Source organism: Salmo trutta, chromosome 14, assembly GCF_901001165.1.
Source record: "Salmo trutta chromosome 14, fSalTru1.1, whole genome shotgun sequence".
Taxonomy (NCBI): Eukaryota; Metazoa; Chordata; class Actinopteri; order Salmoniformes; family Salmonidae; genus Salmo; species Salmo trutta.
This window is the reverse complement of record NC_042970.1, coordinates 13,772,074-13,793,232: the sequence shown is the minus strand read 5'-3', so window position 1 is coordinate 13,793,232 and position 21,159 is coordinate 13,772,074. Positions and strand designations below refer to the sequence as shown.

At 45.1% G+C, this 21,159-nt stretch overlaps 1 protein-coding gene across 2 annotated transcripts in view; it reads right to left on the bottom strand.

Moving 5' to 3' along the window:
• LOC115207439 (potassium voltage-gated channel subfamily D member 3-like) overlaps nucleotides 1-10,551 on the bottom strand; it is a 132,176-nt gene extending 121,625 nt beyond the window's left edge. Inside the window, exons 1-2 of one of the 2 annotated variants that reach the window (XM_029774512.1) lie at nucleotides 10,488-10,551; nucleotides 8,146-9,293 (exon numbers count right to left, since the gene is read on the bottom strand). In XM_029774512.1, coding sequence (XP_029630372.1) covers nucleotides 8,146-9,248 — 1,103 coding nt within the window. In that variant the 5' untranslated portion in view covers nucleotides 9,249-9,293; nucleotides 10,488-10,551. Of the gene's footprint in view, nucleotides 1-8,145; nucleotides 9,294-10,183 lie in introns of both variants that reach the window. The other variant, XM_029774511.1, reaches the window with a different exon arrangement.
• Between the last annotated feature and the right edge of the window lie 10,608 nt (nucleotides 10,552-21,159).

The following is a 21,159-nucleotide window of genomic DNA, read 5'->3' as shown; positions in this document are numbered from 1 at the left end:
CAAAAAAAGGGTTGCATAGATGTAGGTGGCTGTTCACAGAACTGACAGGTTTATTGCTGAATGTGGAGGGTCTGGGATGGAAGGGGGAGGATCTGCCCTTGGAGGGGGTTAAGAGTGAGGAAGGTTAAAGATGTATTCTAACTTCTTCACAGTCTAGGAAAATGGAGGGCCAGACTGAGAGACGAGATTGAACAGTCTTGTAACAAATGAATAACCTAGGATTATAGGCAGTCTGGTTTGTAAATATGGTATTCACACAGTGAAGTAAATCCCCCTCTAGATCTTCCAATAATGGTGTCAGAGAGGTTATTAGTGACATATATACTGTATGTTTTTGAAGAGATGTTACAGCTACTATATTCTATGACAAAACACAATGCATTATTAACCAGTCTGGGACCTTTCCTACTCAGTGATGTATGGTTCCGTTCACACCCTGTAGAACAGAGCCCTCATCTCTCTCTCTCTCTCTCTCTCTCTCTCTCTCTCTCTCTCTCTCTCTCTCTCTCTCTCTCTCTCACGTACACACAAGTACACACCCAAATTGCTTCTTTAATAGACAATCTGGATCCATTGACATGGAAAGCAATTCATTAATAGCGTCACACAGGTAAAGGTATTTCTGGTATTGATAATAGAGTTGGGATGGGGAGGAATATTTACCACACATATACTGCATAATCACAGCTGATGTTATGCCGATGAGGTTTAGTACTCCATTATACAGATTTTTAGGCCCTAATTATAGCTTGCAAAGAGAAAAACAGCATACATTCTCTGTATATGTATTTATATTGTAAGGTCCCATTAAACAAAACACCTACTAAAACATAAGGGAAATAAATAAAAAAGATAACACTATCTCTACGTCCACAAAAGCTTTAATCTGAACACCTAAATGGGAAGATTTGCTGGTAAAATATGTTTGGGTCAGAGACGGTTGCTTGGTTTGCACCCATAGTTCTTACATAAAGAGACAGATGGGAAATGGGTGACCTCATCACCTGAGCATATGCCCCTTCAGCAGGTGAGCAAAGTGACAGGCTTTAGAAACGCTGTGTTGGAAGAAGATGGCTGACTGACTACTGAGTTTCTGTGGTGATCCCATTCTGTAATAACGAGAAGCTTTACCCACACTTACAGTAAATTATAGAAGATTGGGGTTATTCATATTATTATATTATAGAACAAATTGATTTATTAGACAGACATGTTGAAAATGCAACCCAAATACCCATGTATCCCAGTTATTTAGCTTTTCAAGATTTTGACAAAAGGTTTAACCTTAACCCAAAGCTAAACTAAGCGATAGAAATGAAGGACACTCTGTAATTAGAGTGCGAAATCTCAAGGTCAACAACCATGTCAATCCAAGATAAAGCAGCAGGTGGGTTTGTAGAAAACCAAGCCTGAACTGGGTGTCAGTTATAAAAATATGTTCTGTGTTTCTGACACAAAAATCAACTGTACCAGTTGTTCAGGCTCTGGTCTTGTCCCATCTTGATAACTGTCCACTAATATGGTCAAGTGCAGCAAAGAAAGACCTAGAAAAGCTGCAGCTGGCTCAAAACAGAGAAGCACGCTTTGCCCTTAACCGCACATACAGAACTAACATCAACAGCATGCATACCTTGTCTTTCCTGGATGAGGGTTGGCAAGAGATTAGCTGCCTCTCTTCTAGGTTTTACGAGAAATTCCAGATTGTCTACATAATCAAATAAAATTCAGCTCAGACACCCATACATACCACACAAGACATCCAAAACGAGTTCACGGCAACGCAGAGTTTTATACAGAGCCATGATCGCATGGAACTCCCATCTCCAACTACTCAAATAAACAGCAAAATTACCTTTAAAAAAACTCATGGAATGGCGGACACACACACACACACACACACACACACACACACACACACACACACACACACACACACACACACACACACACACACACACACAAACACGCATTATTTTTGTTGTTGTATTGTTTGCATATCGATGTATTTCAAATTTGTGTGACTGTCCTTGTCTATCAGTGTATCAGTGTTTTATTACTTGTCATGTTTTGTTTTTTTTGGCCACAGGAAGAGTAGCGGCTGCTTCTGCAAAATAAATGTCTCTACTGGCACTATTTTCTGGAGAGACTTCCTAGCTGCTTGGCGAAATAAGCGTCAAGGTCACTTTATTAGCTGACCAGTGAAGAATCAGAACAGCACCGGTCTACCAGTAAGACATTAGAGGTCATTGTCAATGACTAACACAATGTAGAGATGGACAGAGCCCAATGACTAACACAATGTAGAGATGGACAGAGTCCAATGACTAACACAATGTAGAGATGGACAGAGCCCAATGACTAACACAATGTAGAGATGGACAGAGCCCAATGACTAACACAATGTAGAGATGGACAGAGCCCAATGACTAACACAATGTAGAGATGGACAGAGCCCAATGACTAACACAATGTAGAGATGGACAGAGCCCAATGACTAACACAATGTAGAGATGGACAGAGCCCAATGACTAACACAATGTGGAGATGGACAGAGCCCAATGACTAACACAATGTGGAGATGGACAGAGCCCAATGACTAACACAATGTGGAGATGGACAGAGCCCAATGACTAACACAATGTAGAGATGGACAGAGCCCAATGACTAACACAATGTAGAGATGGACAGAGCCCAATGACTAACACAATGTAGAGATGGACAGAGCCCAATGACTAACACAATGTAGAGATGGACAGAGCCCAATGACTAACACAATGTAGAGATGGACAGAGCCCAATGACTAACACAATGTAGAGATGGACAGAGTCCAATGACTAACACGATGTAGAGATGGACAGAGCCCAATGACTTACACAATGTAGAGATGGACAGAGCCCAATGACTTACACAATGTAGAGATGGACAGAGCCCAATGACTAACACAATGTAGAGATGGACAGAGCCCAATGACTAACACGATGTAGAGATGGACAGAGCCCAAGGACTAACACAATGTAGAGATGGACAGAACCCAATGACTAACACAATGTGGAGATGGACAGAGCCCAATGACTAACACAATGTAGAGATGGACAGAGCCCAATGACTAACACAATGTAGAGATGGACAGAGCCCAATGACTAACACAATGTAGAGATGGACAGAGCCCAATGACTAACACAATGTGGAGATGGACAGAGCCCAATGACTAACACAATGTGGAGATGGACAGAGCCCAATGACTAACACAATGTAGAGATGGACAGAGCCCAATGACTAACACAATGTAGAGATGGACAGAGCCCAATGACTAACACAATGTAGAGATGGACAGAGCCCAATGACTAACACAATGTAGAGATGGACAGAGCCCAATGACTAACACAATGTAGAGATGGACAGAGCCCAATGACTAACACAATGTAGAGATGGACAGAGCCCAATGACAAACACAATGTAGAGATGGACAGAGCCCAATGACTAACACAATGTAGAGATGGACAGAGTCCAATGACTAACACAATGTAGAGATGGACAGAGCCCAATGACTAACACAATGTAGAGATGGACAGAGCCCAATGACTAACACAATGTAGAGATGGACAGAGCCCAATGACTAACACAATGTGGAGATGGACAGAGCCCAATGACTAACACAATGTGGAGATGGACAGAGCCCAATGACTAACACAATGTAGAGATGGACAGAGCCCAATGACTAACACAATGTAGAGATGGACAGAGCCCAATGACTAACACAATGTAGAGATGGACAGAGCCCAATGACTAACACGATGTAGAGATGGACAGAGCCCAATGACTAACACAATGTAGAGATGGACAGAGCCCAATGACTAACACAATGTAGAGATGGACAGAGCCCAATGACTAACACAATGTAGAGATGGACAGAGCCCAATGACTAACACAATGTAGAGATGGACAGAGCCCAATGACTAACACAATGTAGAGATGGACAGAGCCCAATGACTAACACAATGTAGAGATGGACAGAGTCCAATGACTAACACGATGTAGAGATGGACAGAGCCCAATGACTTACACGATGTAGAGATGGACAGAGCCCAATGACTAACACAATGTAGAGATGGACAGAGCCCAATGACTAACACGATGTAGAGATGGACAGAGCCCAATGACTAACACAATGTAGAGATGGACAGAGCCCAATGACTAACACAATGTGGAGATGGACAGAGCCCAATGACTAACACGATGTAGAGATGGACAGAGCCCAATGACTAACACAATGTGGAGATGGACAGAGCCCAATGACTAACACAATGTAGAGATGGACAGAGCCCAATGACTAACACAATGTAGAGATGGACAGAGCCCAATGACTAACACGATGTAGAGATGGACAGAGCCCAATGACTAACACAATGTAGAGATGGACAGAGCCCAATGACTAACACAATGTAGAGATGGACAGAGCCCAATGACTAACACAATGTGGAGATGGACAGAGCCCAATGACTAACACAATGTGGAGATGGACAGAGTCCAATGACTAACACGATGTAGAGATGGACAGAGCCCAATGACTAACACAATGTGGAGATGGACAGAGCCCAATTACTAACACATTGTGGAGATGGACAGAGCCCAATGACTAACACGATGTAGAGATGGACAGAGCCCAATGACTAACACAATGTGGAGATGGACAGAGTCCAATGACTAACACAATGTAGAGATGGACAGAGCCCAATGACTAACACAATGTGGAGATGGACAGAGTCCAATGACTAACACGATGTAGAGATGGACAGAGCCCAATGACTAACACAATGTGGAGATGGACAGAGCCCAATTACTAACACATTGTGGAGATGGACAGAGCCCAATGACTAACACGATGTAGAGATGGACAGAGCCCAATGACTAACACAATGTAGAGATGGACAGAGCCCAATGACTAACACGATGTAGAGATGGACAGAGCCCAATGACTAACACAATGTAGAGATGGACAGAGCCCAATGACTAACACAATGTGGAGATGGACAGAGCCCAATGACTAACACGATGTAGAGATGGACAGAGCCCAATGACTAACACAATGTGGAGATGGACAGAGCCCAATGACTAACACAATGTAGAGATGGACAGAGCCCAATGACTAACACAATGTAGAGATGGACAGAGCCCAATGACTAACACGATGTAGAGATGGACAGAGCCCAATGACTAACACAATGTAGAGATGGACAGAGCCCAATGACTAACACAATGTAGAGATGGACAGAGCCCAATGACTAACACAATGTGGAGATGGACAGAGCCCAATGACTAACACAATGTGGAGATGGACAGAGTCCAATGACTAACACGATGTAGAGATGGACAGAGCCCAATGACTAACACAATGTGGAGATGGACAGAGCCCAATTACTAACACATTGTGGAGATGGACAGAGCCCAATGACTAACACGATGTAGAGATGGACAGAGCCCAATGACTAACACAATGTGGAGATGGACAGAGTCCAATGACTAACACAATGTAGAGATGGACAGAGCCCAATGACTAACACAATGTGGAGATGGACAGAGTCCAATGACTAACACGATGTAGAGATGGACAGAGCCCAATGACTAACACAATGTAGAGATGGACAGAGTCCAATGACTAACACGATGTAGAGATGGACAGAGCCCAATTACTAACACAATGTGGAGATGGACAGAGTCCAATGACTAACACAATGTGGAGATGGACAGAGTCCAATGACTAACACAATGTGGAGATGGACAGAGCCCAATGACTAACACAATGTAGAGATGGACAGAGCCCAATGTTAACACGATGTGGAGATGGACAGAGTCCAATGACTAACACAATGTGGAGATGGACAGAGCACAATGACTAACACGATGTGGAGATGGACAGAGCCCAATGACTAACACAATGTAGAGATGGACAGAGCCCAATGACTAACACGATGTAGAGATGGACAGAGCCCAATGACTAACACAATGTAGAGATGGACAGAGCCCAATGACTAACACAATGTAGAGATGGACAGAGCCCAATGACTAACACAATGTGGAGATGGACAGAGCCCAATGACTAACACAATGTGGAGATGGACAGAGTCCAATGACTAACACGATGTAGAGATGGACAGAGCCCAATGACTAACACAATGTGGAGATGGACAGAGCCCAATTACTAACACATTGTGGAGATGGACAGAGCCCAATGACTAACACGATGTAGAGATGGACAGAGCCCAATGACTAACACAATGTGGAGATGGACAGAGCCCAATGACTAACACGATGTAGAGATGGACAGAGCCCAATGACTAACACAATGTGGAGATGGACAGAGCCCAATGACTAACACGATGTAGAGATGGACAGAGCCCAATGACTAACACAATGTAGAGATGGACAGAGTCCAATGACTAACACGATGTAGAGATGGACAGAGCCCAATGACTAACACAATGTGGAGATGGACAGAGTCCAATGACTAACACAATGTGGAGATGGACAGAGTCCAATGACTAACACAATGTGGAGATGGACAGAGCCCAATGACTAACACAATGTAGAGATGGACAGAGCCCAATGACTAACACGATGTGGAGATGGACAGAGTCCAATGACTAACACAATGTGGAGATGGACAGAGCACAATGACTAACACGATGTGGAGATGGACAGAGCCCAATGACTAACACAATGTGGAGATGGACAGAGCCCAGTGACTAACACAATGTAGAGATGGACAGAGCCCAATGACTAACACAATGTGGAGATGGACAGAGCCCAATGACTAACACATTGTGGAGATGGACAGAGCCCAATGACTAACACAATGTGGAGATGGACAGAGCCCAATGACTAACACAATGTGGAGATGGACAGAGCCCAATGACTAACACATTGTGGAGATGGACAGAGCCCAATGACTAACACAATGTGGAGATGGACAGAGCCCAATGACTAACACAATGTGGAGATGGACAGAGCCCAATGAGAAGTTGGCAGAAAGAGACAAAGTATAAAAAGAGGAAAATAAAGTTTTAAAAAGTATGAAATCTTCATAAGTACCTGTAGACGGTTCTTGAAAACATTGAAAATAATGTGCAGTTATTTTCATTATAACAAATACAAATTTCACCGGCATTCAAGATCCTAAATATTATTACAAGTATTGTTTTTTGGGACTATGTGTTCCAGAGTAAACCGTGATTACTGGCAGATTAAGGAAATTATAGAAATGACAATAGACGCAAAACACCCATTAGATGAAGACAACATGGGAACACACATCTCTCACTACTACTACATTCAGGTAAACATGCACCCGCATGCACACACACACACACCACACACACACACACACACACACACACACACACACACACACACACACACACACACACACACACACACACACACACACACACACACACACACACACTGTCCCAGCAGCTACTATATGTCTGTATTCGGCCAGCCTGCAGTAAGGTAAACACTTTATGTCATGAGTGTTTATACTGGTAGGCCTGGTACAGTAGGTGAATGTAGTGGTGGTACCCCTCCAACCACTCACACTGGCAGCAGCCTCATACCTCATTCACCCACTAGTCTATTGAAGGCGTTTCATGCTTCAACTTCAAATTTAGCACAGTGCTGTTGGCTTTTATCCATATTCCATAACAGCAGAACACATACAGTATCCAGGACACCCATTACAAAAATACATCAAAACAATAGCCTGAGGTATTACATTTTTTGTAAAACACAGGCAAGCATTTTAGCATCAGGTCAAATCTAGTAATCAACCGTTTAATTATAGTTGTATAACTAATTAAAGCACTTTTGGAACATAGTTATTGTTTGGATTCAACTTTGGAGGATTTTCTTTCTTTACTTTTTAGGATGCCAAGTAAGGTTTTTGGAGAGCTCCTGATTTGAAGATATTATTTGGGCACCATCTTGAATTCTCTTGGGGGCATTATTCCAATGGAGAAGACACACATTTTATGGACCACACGAGTGGAGGGAGAGAGAACTAAAACTGGAGAGAAAGAGAGGGAGAGAGAAGCGAGAGATAGGGATGAGAAAAGGTAAGAAAGAGATATCGACAGAAGGAGGACATACCCCAACGTGGTCATTGTGACAATGGTGTACCAGAAGGAGGCTGGGATGCTGGTGAACTTGGTCGACGACGACCCCTTCTCTGCGTAAAACATGACGGTGGCGAAGATGATGATGGCCATTGTGAGGGAGAAGAGGAGGAAGCCCAGCTCCGAGGCGCAGCTCTTCAGCGTGTACCCCAGGATCCTGAGGCCCTGCGAGTGGCGGGAGAACTTGAAGATGCGGAACACACGGAACACACGGAGCGTGACGAAGGCTCCGCTCACATCCTCGTTGTCTGTCATCACCAGGCCGATGTAGTAGGGAAAAATGGCCACCACGTCGATGACGCTCATCACGCTGCGCATGAATTGGTAGCGGCTGGGTGCGGCAAACAGTCTCATGAGGTACTCTATGGTGAAGATGAGGACGCAGGCCGTGTCCATGCAGAAGAAGGCTACGGTGTAGCGCTCACCACATGGCATGTCCTTCTGGGAAGGCGTGGCACCGCACGGAACGGTCTCTATCACGTTGGTGAGGACTGAGATGGCAATGAAGAAGCCGGTGACGTAGTAGAACACCAGGGCCATGGTGGAGGTGTGAGGGTTCTCAAAGGCCCTCCACATGGTCTCTCTGTATGTCATGTTGGGCAGCTTGCAGTCCTTGTTGTCATCCTGGTCGTCCTGGAGACGTTCAGCATTCTCCCGCTTCCGATCCTTGTACTCTTCGTAGCAGCAGTCACCGATGATCTCCGGGATGATGCCGAAGAAGGTTAACTCTTCGTCGTAGGCCGAGATGCACTCATAGCGTGGATAGTGCAACTTGCCCGTCCGATAGAAGTTGAGAATGCTACGGAAGGAGTCTGGGTCCCGGTCGAAAAAATACTCTTTGGTCTCCTCATCGTAAAAAAACTGTTTCTCTGAGCTGCCCAGCAGGGTGTCTGGGTAGCGGTCCAGTGTGGTCGTCCAGGTCTGGAAGCGTCGTCCACTCACGTTCAGGATGATCAGCTCATCATGTCTCTTTGTGTGGTCTCTAGGAGCGATAGGCATGGGGCAGTTGGCCACAGGCATCCAGCCAATAGCTGCTGCCCGGGCGAAGGGAAGCCATGCAGCCACTCCTGCCGCCATGGCGACTCACTCTGGTTTCCCGCTTGCCTTAAAATGACCTGTCATCTTGAGCAGAGAAACAGACAACACAAAATCAGTAACTCATGAATAAAGCATTTCCATGATAAGGTGGTTGCATGGTAGGTGGTTTGCACTATAAGCTACTATAACAAATCATAGTATTAAAGTATTTACATCATAAACCAAAGAGCCTAATGCCTTCTAAAGAACTCAAACAAATATTTGATGATAGGTTACATCGCTGATGCTAGTCTTCTGTGTTCTCATGACTGTTGGGAGTCACAACCCTGACTCTGTTTTTCATCCCAACAGTAGCCCCACCACTTGGTGTGGTGTTATAAAAGGAAATGTATCCACTCTGGAATTCATAGATGGAGATGGATGCAAGGACTATAATGACAATCCCTCTGCCAGAACACCAACATCACAAGAGCTCTAAGCAGGCGGTCAAATTCCCTGTCATTTCCAGAGCTCACTGAACAGAAGGTTTAAGAAAGAGAGGATAATGTGAAGCCTCTTTAGGAAGCTCTGTTAAACATCTATGGAAAATAGAAGTGGTCTCTCCAGAATAGAGAGAGACCTGTTGAGTTAGAAGTGCCATATCGCTAGGTCTGTATCAGATTTAAGGATAACGTTAATGTGAAGAAAAATGATGTCAAATGATAGAAAGTCAAGTTTACCTCTGCCTATTTATAGCTCCTCTTTTTTTTAAAGAATAAATCTCGAAAGGAGTGTATGCCCTAACGTTAGTCGAATACAATTCAGTATTTTGATGCATAAGTAAAATAGTATTGCTGCTTTAACATTCTCATTACGATGATCAACACCACGTTAGGCTACTTGTAGAAGTAAGAGAAAAAAAAACAGACCAGCACATCAAAAACAAATATAGACAACTCATCAGGTGCATCTTCTAAGCTTTCTTTATCACTTACCTCCAAACAAGGAAAGATCTAAACAATTTCAATGCGCGATCCTCCAGCAAAATAACTCCTCTGGGGAAAAGCTACAGAAATTGAAAGACGCATTGACAAAGGACCTCTGTGCGAATGAGCGAAACAAGCATAGAGGAACACGAGATGTGGATATCGATGCGTTGAACGACCGTAAACGTGTTGATGAAATTCACTAAAACCTTAAAGTCGGTTCTTTAAACCACACCTGCATCTTGATGCACCTGCGGTTTGGACAGACAGCACAGATTAATTTCGCAGCCTTCAGGATGATATTCACACCTACCTCATGACTGTGATGATGACTAGAAAAGTGGGTGATGGACATGAGTCAGACTCCACAATCTCTCTCTCTCTCTCTCTCTCTCTATCGTGCGCATAGGCTCCTCTCATACAAAATCAGTCCACTCGACCGACTAAATGGACGGATGTGTCAACAACACTTTCTTTCTTATTGACTTTTTATAGTTAATTTGTGAAAATATAAACATTTTGATTCTGCACGCTTTTAATGAAGCAGTTGGTGTTACTGGAAAATGTCCTCAATTCAATTAAGCGCAGCGCGGTGAGGGAAGTTGCCTTCTAGACAAATGGTATGACATGACAGGATGCTATAACTAGAACATTTGATAGCAGCCAGCCTCTCTATGATCCGGAAAGTCTTGCAGCGTCTGTGCTTTATAACATTTTCTTTATTACATGGTTATATATATCAATTAATTGTCGTCACATCTTTTAAGATCCCTTATCAAATCGCATATTCACTCAATAATGAGAATATTTAATAGCCTCTATAATTGTCACTTATTACCATGTAATTTCGAAGTAAATACAGTACCTTGTTAATTATTTTACAATGTGAATATGTAAATGATGGATGGTACATATCACAATGTTTAAAGTAAACTTTTTTTAAATTTATCATATCACTATATGATAAAATGAAATAAAAGGTCATTAAGTTGGATTTGAGATAATTAAAAATGTCGACCTCGACTTTCCTTATTACTAGCATACCCATCGTTATTACCCAAGAGAGGCAGTAAGCATTGATTGGACTGAAGAAAGTATGTGTCCTATCATTGAGCCAACGCTATGTATCATCAAATTCCCTTGTTGCACTGTGCAGTGCAGACATAATATTCAGTAAGAGCGCTCAGCCTACACAACTCACAGAGTATTTACTTTGCCTCAAGTTCGTTGTTGATTAATAGTAGCCTTCACAAACTTGGACAAAACCTTTGGATACATTTTCTTTCCCTGAGTACCAATTTTTATCCATACCCAAAAAGGCCCTCCAGAAGGACATTCTTTCACTAATTAGTCATTATCATTAGGATTGTGATGTATTCTAAAAAGGTACTAAATTGCTCTGGAGGCCTTGAAGTAGTGAAATAACCCTCAGATTTAAAACATACTATCAAGGCCGGTTCCAGGCATAAACGATATAAGCGGTCGCTTAGGGCCCCAGAAAATAACTCAGTTGGGGTCTCAACTTACTGTCGAGAGTTAGAATGGTCAAATACACAAGGTGCAAGTTCGAAATTTGTTTGTGCATCAACAATTTTTCTCTTGTTATGTCAGTCACTAACAGTCACTCAATTAGCCATGTCAGCTAACAATTTTTTGATTTGTAAGTCAGCTGGCAAGACTATCTAAACTTGTAGTAATCACGTCTGAATACCTGACCTGCAGGCGGCCCCCAATAACTTTTGTTAGTCACTCTCAGTCAGATATCATTACGTAACAGGGCATAAGTCATGTAAAAATGTGTAGAATTGCAGGAAACTTGCTTTAAAACAAAAAAAAAATTCTCCACGCCATGACAAAGCGGGTAGAATTGCAGGAAATTAGTTGTAAAACTGGAAGAAAAAAAATTTCTGCCCCATGGCAAAATGAGTATAATTGCATGAAATGTTTTATAAAATTGCTAAATGTTTTCTCCACCCCATGGCAAATGTGTATAACTGCAGAAAACGTACATTAAAACTGCTACATTTTCTCTATACCCCATGGCAAAATGTGTAGAATTGCAGGAAATGTAAAAAAATATATTTCTGCCGTCAAAAGTAGGCCCCAAATCTCATACTGTAATGAAAAGCCCTCATAGCTCCCGATGCTGACTATAGCCCGGCAAGGGCGGAGCGCTGGCACAGGACGAACTGGGCTGTACTGGGGAATGCAGGGTATCGTGCGTGGAGCAGGTGTGGGATATCCTGGGCCGAGGAGCCGCACTGGAGGCCAGATACGCTGCGCCGGAGCACTTTTTCCTGGCTGCCGGCTAGCTGTCACACAACAACGTTGCGGAGCCTGTATCGACTGCACCGGGCTCTGAGTGCATATGGGCAACATAGTGCGCATACCTCCATACTGCCTAGCTCCTCCCTCTGTGCGTCTGCTCCGTCGTGCGCTCTTCACCAGTCCCTTTCTCCGGAATCAAGCGTCGTCATCCGCTCTTGACTCCTCGACCGGCTCTGGTTTCCTCCATGGCTCCCTCCGTATTGCCCGGGAAGTTAGGTCAGGGTTCCCCCCTGACCTAGCAACACTCCCCTTATGCCCCCCCCCCCAAAAAAAAATTGGGGGCTGCCTCTTCACCTCCAGAATAGGAGGATACAACGCCTCGTACCTCCGTCGTTCCCTCTTCGCTTCCTCCAGCTCCTCCTTCGATCGCTGGCACTCCCCAGCCTGGCTCCATGGACCCTTGCCATCGAGGATCTCCTCCCACGTCCATGACTCGAGATACCTCCTCTCCAGCTCCTTACCCCGCTGCTTGGTCTTCTTTACATTTACATTTTTTACATTTAAGTCATTTAGCAGACGCTCTTATCCAGAGCGACTTACAAATTGGTGCATTCACCTTATGATATCCAGTGGAACAACCACTTTACAATAGTGCATCTAAATCTTTTAAGGGGGGGGGTTAGAAGGATTACTTTATCCTATCCCAGGTATTCCTTAAAGAGGTGGGGTTTCAGGTGTCTCCGGAAGGTGGTGATTGACTCCGCTGTCCTGGCGTCGTGAGGGAGCTTGTTCCACCATTGGGGTGCCAGAGCAGCGAACAGTTTTGACTGGGCTGAGCAGGAACTGTACTTCCTCAGAGGTAGGGAGGCGAGCAGGCCAGAGGTGGATGAACGCAGTGCCCTTGTTTGGGTGTAGGGCCTGATCAGAGCCTGAAGGTACGGAGGTGCCGTTCCCCTCACAGCTCCGTAGGCAAGCACCATGGTCTTGTAGCAGATGCGAGCTTCAACTGGAAGCCAGTGGAGAGAGCGGAGGAGCGGGGTGACGTGAGAGAACTTGGGAAGGTTGAACACCAGACGGGCTGCGGCGTTCTGGATGAGTTGTAGGGGTTTAATGGCACAGGCAGGGAGCCCAGCCAACAGCGAGTTGCAGTAATCCAGACGGGAGATGACAAGTGCCTGGATTAGGACCTGCGCCGCTTCCTGTGTGAGGCAGGGTCGTACTCTGCGAATGTTGTAGAGCATGAACCTACAGGATCGGGTCACCGCCTTGATGTTAGTGGAGAACGACAGGGTGTTGTCCAGGGTCACGCCAAGATTCTTAGCACTCTGGGAGGAGGACACAAGGGAGTTGTCAACCGTGATGGCGAGATCATGGAACGGGCAGTCCTTCCCCGGGAGGAAGAGCAGCTCCGTCTTGCCGAGGTTCAGCTTGAGGTGGTGATCCGTCATCCACACTGATATGTCTGCCAGACATGCAGAGATGCGATTCGCCACCTGGTTATCAGAAGGGGGAAAGGAGAAGATTAATTGTGTGTCGTCTGCATAGCAATGATAGGAGAGACCATGTGAGGATATGACAGAGCCAAGTGACTTGGTGTATAGCGAGAATAGGAGAGGGCCTAGAACAGAGCCCTGGGGGACACCAGTGGTGAGAGCACGTGGTGCGGAGACAGATTCTCGCCACGCCACCTGGTAGGAGCGACCTGTCAGGTAGGACGCAATCCAAGCGTGGGCCGCGCCGGAGATGCCCAGCTCGGAGAGGGTGGAGAGGAGGATCTGATGGTTCACAGTATCAAAGGCAGCAGATAGGTCTAGAAGGATGAGAGCAGAGGAGAGAGAGTTAGCTTTAGCAGTGCGGAGAGCCTCCGTGACACAGAGAAGAGCAGTCTCAGTTGAATGCCCAGTCTTGAAACCTGACTGATTAGGATCAAGAAGGTCATTCTGAGAGAGATAGCAGGAGAGCTGGCCAAGGACGGCACGTTCAAGAGTTTTGGAGAGAAAAGAAAGAAGGGATACTGGTCTGTAGTTGTTGACATCGGAGGGATCGAGTGTAGGTTTTTTCAGAAGGGGTGCAACTCTCGCTCTCTTGAAGACGGAAGGGACGTAGCCAGCGGTCAAGGATGAGTTGATGAGCGAGGTGAGGTAGGGGAGAAGGTCTCCGGAAATGGTCTGGAGAAGAGAGGGAGGGGATAGGGTCAAGTGGGCAGGTTGTTGGGCGGCCGGCCGTCACAAGACACGAGATTTCATCCGGAGAGAGAGGGGAGAAAGGGGTCAAAGCACAGGGTAGGGCAGTGTGAGCAGGACCAGCGGTGTCGTTTGACTTAGCAAACGAGGATCGGATGTCGTCAACCTTCTTTTCAAAATGGTTGACGAAGTCATCCGCAGTGAGGGAGGAGGGGGGGAGGAGGATTCAGGAGGGAGGAGAAGGTAGCAAAGAGCTTCCTAGGGTTAGAGGCAGATGCTTGGAATTTAGAGTGGTAGAAAGTGGCTTTAGCAGCAGAGACAGAAGAGGAAAATGTAGAGAGGAGGGAGTGAAAGGATGCCAGGTCCGCAGGGAGGCGAGTTTTCCTCCATTTCCGCTCGGCTGCCCGGAGCCCTGTTCTGTGAGCTCGCAGTGAGTCGTCGAGCCACGGAGTAGGAGGGGAGGACCGAGCCGGCCTGGAGGATAGGGGACAGAGAAAATCAAAGGATGCAGAAAGGGAGGAGAGGAGGGTTGAGGAGACAGAATCAGGAGATAGGTTGGAGAAGGTTTGAGCAGAGGGAAGAGATGATAGGATGGAAGAGGAGAGAGTAGCGGGAGAGAGAGAGCGAAGGTTGGGACGGCGCAATACCATCCGAGTAGGGGCAGAGTGAGAAGTGTTGGATGAGAGCGAGAGGGAAAAGGATACAAGGTAGTGGTCGGAGACTTGGAGCGGAGTTGCAATGAGATTAGTGGAAGAACAGCATTTAGTAAAGATTAGGTCAAGCGTATTGCCTGCCTTGTGAGTAGGGGGGGAAGGTGAGAGGGTGAGGTCAAAGGAGGAGAGGAGTGGAAAGAAGGAGGCAGAGAGGAATGAGTCAAAGGTAGACGTGGGGAGGTTAAAGTCACCCAGAACTGTGAGAGGTGAGCCATCCTCAGGGAAGGAACTTATCAAGGCATCAAGCTCATTGATGAACTCTCCAAGGGAACCTGGAGGGCGATAAATGATAAGGATGTTAAGCTTGAAAGTGCTGGTAACTGTGACAGCATGGAATTCAAATGAGGAGATAGATGGGTCAGGGGAGAAAGAGAGAATGTCCACTTGGGAGAGATGAGGATTCCAGTGCCACCACCCCGCTGGCTCGATGCTCTAGGGGTATGCGAGAACACGTGGGCAGACGAGGAGAGAGCAGTAGGAGTAGCAGTGTTATCTGTGGTAATCCATGTTTCCGTCAGCGCCAGGAAGTCTAGGGACTGGAGGGTAGCATAGGCTGAGATGAACTCAGCCTTGTTGGCCGCAGACCGGCAGTTCCAGAGGCTGCCGGAGACCTGGAACTCCACGTGGGTCGTGTGCGCTGGGACCACCAGGTTAGAGTGGCAGCGGCCACGCGGTGTGAAGCGTTTGTATGGCCTGTGCAGAGGGGAGAGAACAGGGATAGACAGACACATAGTTGACAAGCTACAGAAGAGGCTACGCTAATGCAAAGGAGATTGGAATGACAAGTGGACTACACGTCTCGAATGTTCAGAAAGTTAAGCTTACGTTGCAAAAATCTTATTGACTAAAATGACGAAAATGATACAGTACTGCTGGCTGGTGGAGTAGGCTAGCTAGCAGTGGCTGCGTTGTTGACTTTGTTTGAACGTGTAGCTGGCTAGGTAACCTCGATAGTTTCAGTACTACACCTTGTCATGATACAAAAGCAACTTTGTAGCTAGCTAACATAACACTAATCAAGACGTTCCTTTGTAATGTATTTAGTTTCTACAATGCTGCTCGTCGGTAATAGTTGGCTAGGTTTGGAAAAATGGCGTCGCGGGGGACGGAAATAGCTGGCTAGCTAACCTCGATAATTACTAAACTACACAATTATCAAGCTATGACAAAGACAACTATGATCTAGCTAGCTAACACTGCACTAGTCAAATCGTTCCGTTGTAATGTATTAGTATCTACAGCGCTGCTAGTCGGTAACGGTTGGCTAGCTAGCAGTGGGTTTGATGATGACTAGGTGTGTTGACTAAGTCTGGAGTCTGGACAACGGCGTCGCGTCGCGGCTGGCTAGCTAACCTCGATAATTACTCTAAACTACACAATTATCTTAGATACAAAGACAGCAAAGACAACTATGTAGCTAGATAACTAACACTAACACTAACACTACACTACACTAATCAAGTCGTTCCGTTGTAATGTAATAGTTTCTACAGTGTTGCTAGTCGGTAGAAGTTGGCTAGTTGGCTAGCTAGCAGTGTTGACTAGCTAGCTAGCAGTGTTGACTACGTTAAGAGGATGAAAATAGCTAACCTCGATAATTACTCTAATTACTCTAAACTACACAATTATCTTTGATACAAAGACGGCTATGTAGCTAGCTAAGAAAAATTGCTCAGATCAAACAAATCAAACCGTTGTAATGTAATGAAGTGTAATATTACCTGTGGAGCGAAGCGAAGTGCGACTGCTCGCTCCAAACTGGAAGTACAATTCTTCTGGTGGGTGGTTCTGTCACAGACGTCGATGAAAGGTGACCAAAACATAGCGGGTATAGTGCTCATCTTCTTTTATTATTAATAAAGTGAACACATAGAAAAAGAAACATGGTCAGGGCGTGGCAGGGGGTGGTTGTTTTGTGTGTTTTGGGGTTTTTTGGTTCTAGGGGATTTTGGTTCTAGTTTTCTATTTCTATGTTTCTTTTTCTATGTGTGGCCAAGTATGGCTTCCAATCAGAGGCAGGTGTCTTTCGTTGTCTCTGATTGGAAGCCATACTTAGGCAGCCTGTTTTTCCTGTGTTTTTGTGGGTGGTTGCTTTCTGTATAGTCTGTGTACCTTGCAGAACTGTTGATTGTCGGTTTATTGTTTTCGTTTAAGTGTTCACTTTATTAATAATAAAAGAAGATGAGCACTATACCCACTGTGTTTTGGTCACCTTTCATCGACGCCTGTGACAGTTCTAGTAGGGTATACATGCTTTTATTTTGTCCAATTTATTATCCAGCGAGATTGTACGTTGCCCAATAGTACCGATGGCGAGGGCAGATTAGCCACTCATCGCCTGATCCTCACAAGGCACCCTGATCTCCTTCCACGAAATCTCTGTCTCTTTCTCCTGCGAATGACGGGTATGAGGGCCTGTTCTGGTGTCTGGAGTAAATCCCTCTCGTCCGACTCATTAAATAAAAATTATTGTCCAATTCAAGGTGAGTAATCGCTGTTCTGATGTCCAAAAGCTATTTTCGGTCATAAGAGACAGTAGCAGCAACATTATGTACAAAATAAGTTACAAACAATGTGAAAAAAACTCACAAAATAGCATGGTTGGTTAAGAGCCAATAAAATGGCAGCCATCCTCTCCGGCGCCATTATGAAGAGCAAACACTCGTATCCAGAGTGACTTACAGTTAGTGCAGTCATCTTAAGATAGTATCAAGGCACAAGGCGAGACCTAAATGCAGACACAGGAGGCAGATGGTTGGAGTCTTACAACGTTTATTAATCAAAAGGGGTAGACAAGAGAATGGTCGTGGACAGACAAAAAGGTCAAAACCAGATCAGAGTCCAGGAGGTACAAAGTGGCAGGCAGGCTCATGGTCAAGGAAGATAGAATGGTCAGGCAGGCGGGTACAAAGTCCAGAAACAGGCAAGGGTCAAACCCGGGAGGACTAGAAAAAGGAGAATGCAAAAAGCAGGAGAACGGAAAAAACGCTGGTTGACTTGGAAACATACAAGACGAACTGGCACAGAGAGACAGGAAACACAGGGATAAATACACTGAGGAAAATAAGTGACACCTGGAGGGGGTGGAGACAATAACAGGAACAGGTGAAACAGATCAGGGTGTGACAGATACCTACATTAGGTTGGACAACCATATATCACAGCCATAGAAAGTACATGTTTCCTCTTATTAAAGTCAGTAGAGTCAGAGTGGGGGGGTCAAGTGCAAGAGCTGGTTATTCTTCTTCTTTTTGTATTCTTTTTTTGGGGGGGGTTTGAGGTGAGGAGGAGGATTATTTAATATACTGTTTGAAAAGGTAGGGTTTCGGAAGATGGGCAGGGACTCTGCTGTCCTAGCTTCCGGAGGAAGCTGGTTCCACCATTGGGATGACAGGACAGGGAAGAGCTTGGACAGAGGTGGGAGGGTCAAGATACCTGAGATGGCAGAACAGAGTGCTCGGGTTGGGGTGTAGGCTTTGAGCATAGCCTAAAGGTATTGAGGGGCAGTTCCTCTTGCTGTTCCGTAGGTAAGTGTAACAGTGTAGGTTCCGTCCCAACCTGGGCTCGAACCAGGGACCCTTGCACACATCAACAACTGACACCCACGAAGCATCGTTACCCATCGCGCCACAAAAGCCACGGCCCTTGCAACGCAAGGGGAAACCCTACTTCAAGTCTCAGAGCGAGTGACGTCACTGATTGAAACGCTATTAGCGCGCACCACCGCTAACTAACTAGCCATTTCACATCGGTTACATAAGCATCATGGTCTTTTTAGTGGATGCGAGCTTTGACTAGAAGCCAGTGGAGTGTGCTGAGGAGCAGGGTGACATGAGAGAACTTGGGGAGGTTGAAAACCAGGTAGGCTGTACCATTCTGGAAAAGTTGCAGGGGTTTGATGGCACAAGCTGGGAGCCCAGCCAACAGTGAGTTGCAGTAGTCCAGACAGGAGAGGACAAGTGACTGGATTAGGACATGCACTGCTTCCTGTGTGAGGTAGGGTCGTACTCTACGGATGATGTAGAGCATGAACCTGCAGGAGTGTGTCACTGCTTTGATGTTTGCAGAGAACGACAGGGTGTTGTCCAGGGTCACGCCAACGTTATTTGCACTCTGGGAGGGCAACACTGTGGAGTTGTCAACCGTGATGGAGAGGTCTTTGATCGGCCTGGCCTTCCACGGGAGGATAAGCAGTTCCGTCTTGTCGAGGTTGAGCTTGAGGTGGTGGGCCACATCCAAGTTGAGATATCTGCTAGGCACACAGAGATGTGTGTCACCACCTGGGTGTCAGAAAGGGGGAAGGAGAAAAGTAGTTGAATGTCATCCGCATAGCAATGGTTGGAGAGACCATGTGAGGATATGAATGAGCCGAGTGACATGTTGTATAGAGAGAAGAGGAGAGGGCCTAGAACCGAGCCCTAAGGGACAGAGGTGAGAGTACGCAGTGCAGACACAGATTTTGTTTATTTAAAGCCTTACATAAATTACATACATTTTAATACGTAATGTTTGTATTCCTCCTATGCCTTTACTTGAACTGAAGTCTGTCTTCTTCTCAAAACTCTGCTTCCTAGTTTCTTCAAGTATTCTATAAAAATTCAGAAGGCACTCGCACATCTGAGCAATCTTATTGCAGGTGCATGGCCGATACGTAAGCTTATTAAATATCAGTGATACTATCAAGAGCAGTGTGCGGTTTCCTTTTTCCTTCAAGTATTCTATAAAATGAGATAATTGTTGTGCTCCTTTTATACCCACATATTTTTCACACATTTTGTGGTTCTTGAGATTCCCTGTCTGACTACAGCAGATCAGATTACACTGCATGATTCAAAGGAGGAAAAGGGCCTTGGTCTAACATGCTTCACATTTGGAATCAGTCAATAGTTACTGTGCCATGCCATTATATTCTCTAATACCAACTTTGGTGAGTGAGAGAATAGCAGGCAGTGTTAAAATTGATTTGTATTCATGGCAGGTTTATCACCCTGATTCTGTGCCAGTCATGTTATTGGCTCAATAGCCCCTACTGTGTGTTAATGAACTGGAAATTAAGTTTGTTGAGTGGAAATATGGATGTCTCGCCCTTAGATAAAAATATATAAATACAGTTCTTTTCAGAAAAACATTCAGACACCATACTACATTGTCTTTAGGCTAGCATACAAGACCCACTAAAGCATTTTAAACAAGCAATGAAATATGGAAGCATGTGTGGTCACGTGTGGCTCAGTTGGTAGAGTATGGCGCTTGCAACGGCAGGGTTGTGGGTTTGGTTGTGGGTTTGACGGCAGGGTTGTGGGTTCGATTTCCGTGGGGAAAACTCACGACTGTAAGCCGCTCTGGATAAAAATGACGTAGATGTATGACTAGAGACCTCACTGTAACATCACATTTTTGTCATATTTTTCCTCTTCAGTTTCTTAATAAAGACCCTGTCAATTATAAGACCAGATGAAATGCAAGCTTACCTACTGAATCAAATCTTCATGTAGTCATTAGCAATTATTTACCTTGTTAACCCAGCCAATAGTTGGCAAATAATTGAGAGAGTTGGCACTGTAAAGCAAATCACAGAGTAGTAAAGCACCCAATAGCCTGGCCCCAGACCTGTTTGTGCTTTAACCAACTCTCATAACTCCTCACATCCATCCAATTTGACTTTTAAATGAATCATTTATACCCATTGATTATTGAATAATATCTTATAAATGCCTCATGGGCTTAGTTTAACTGTCGAACTCAAAATATACTCTTGTTTTACTCCAATGTTTGTAAACAAAGTAAATATAAACAAACACTGTATAGCCTTAAAACATGG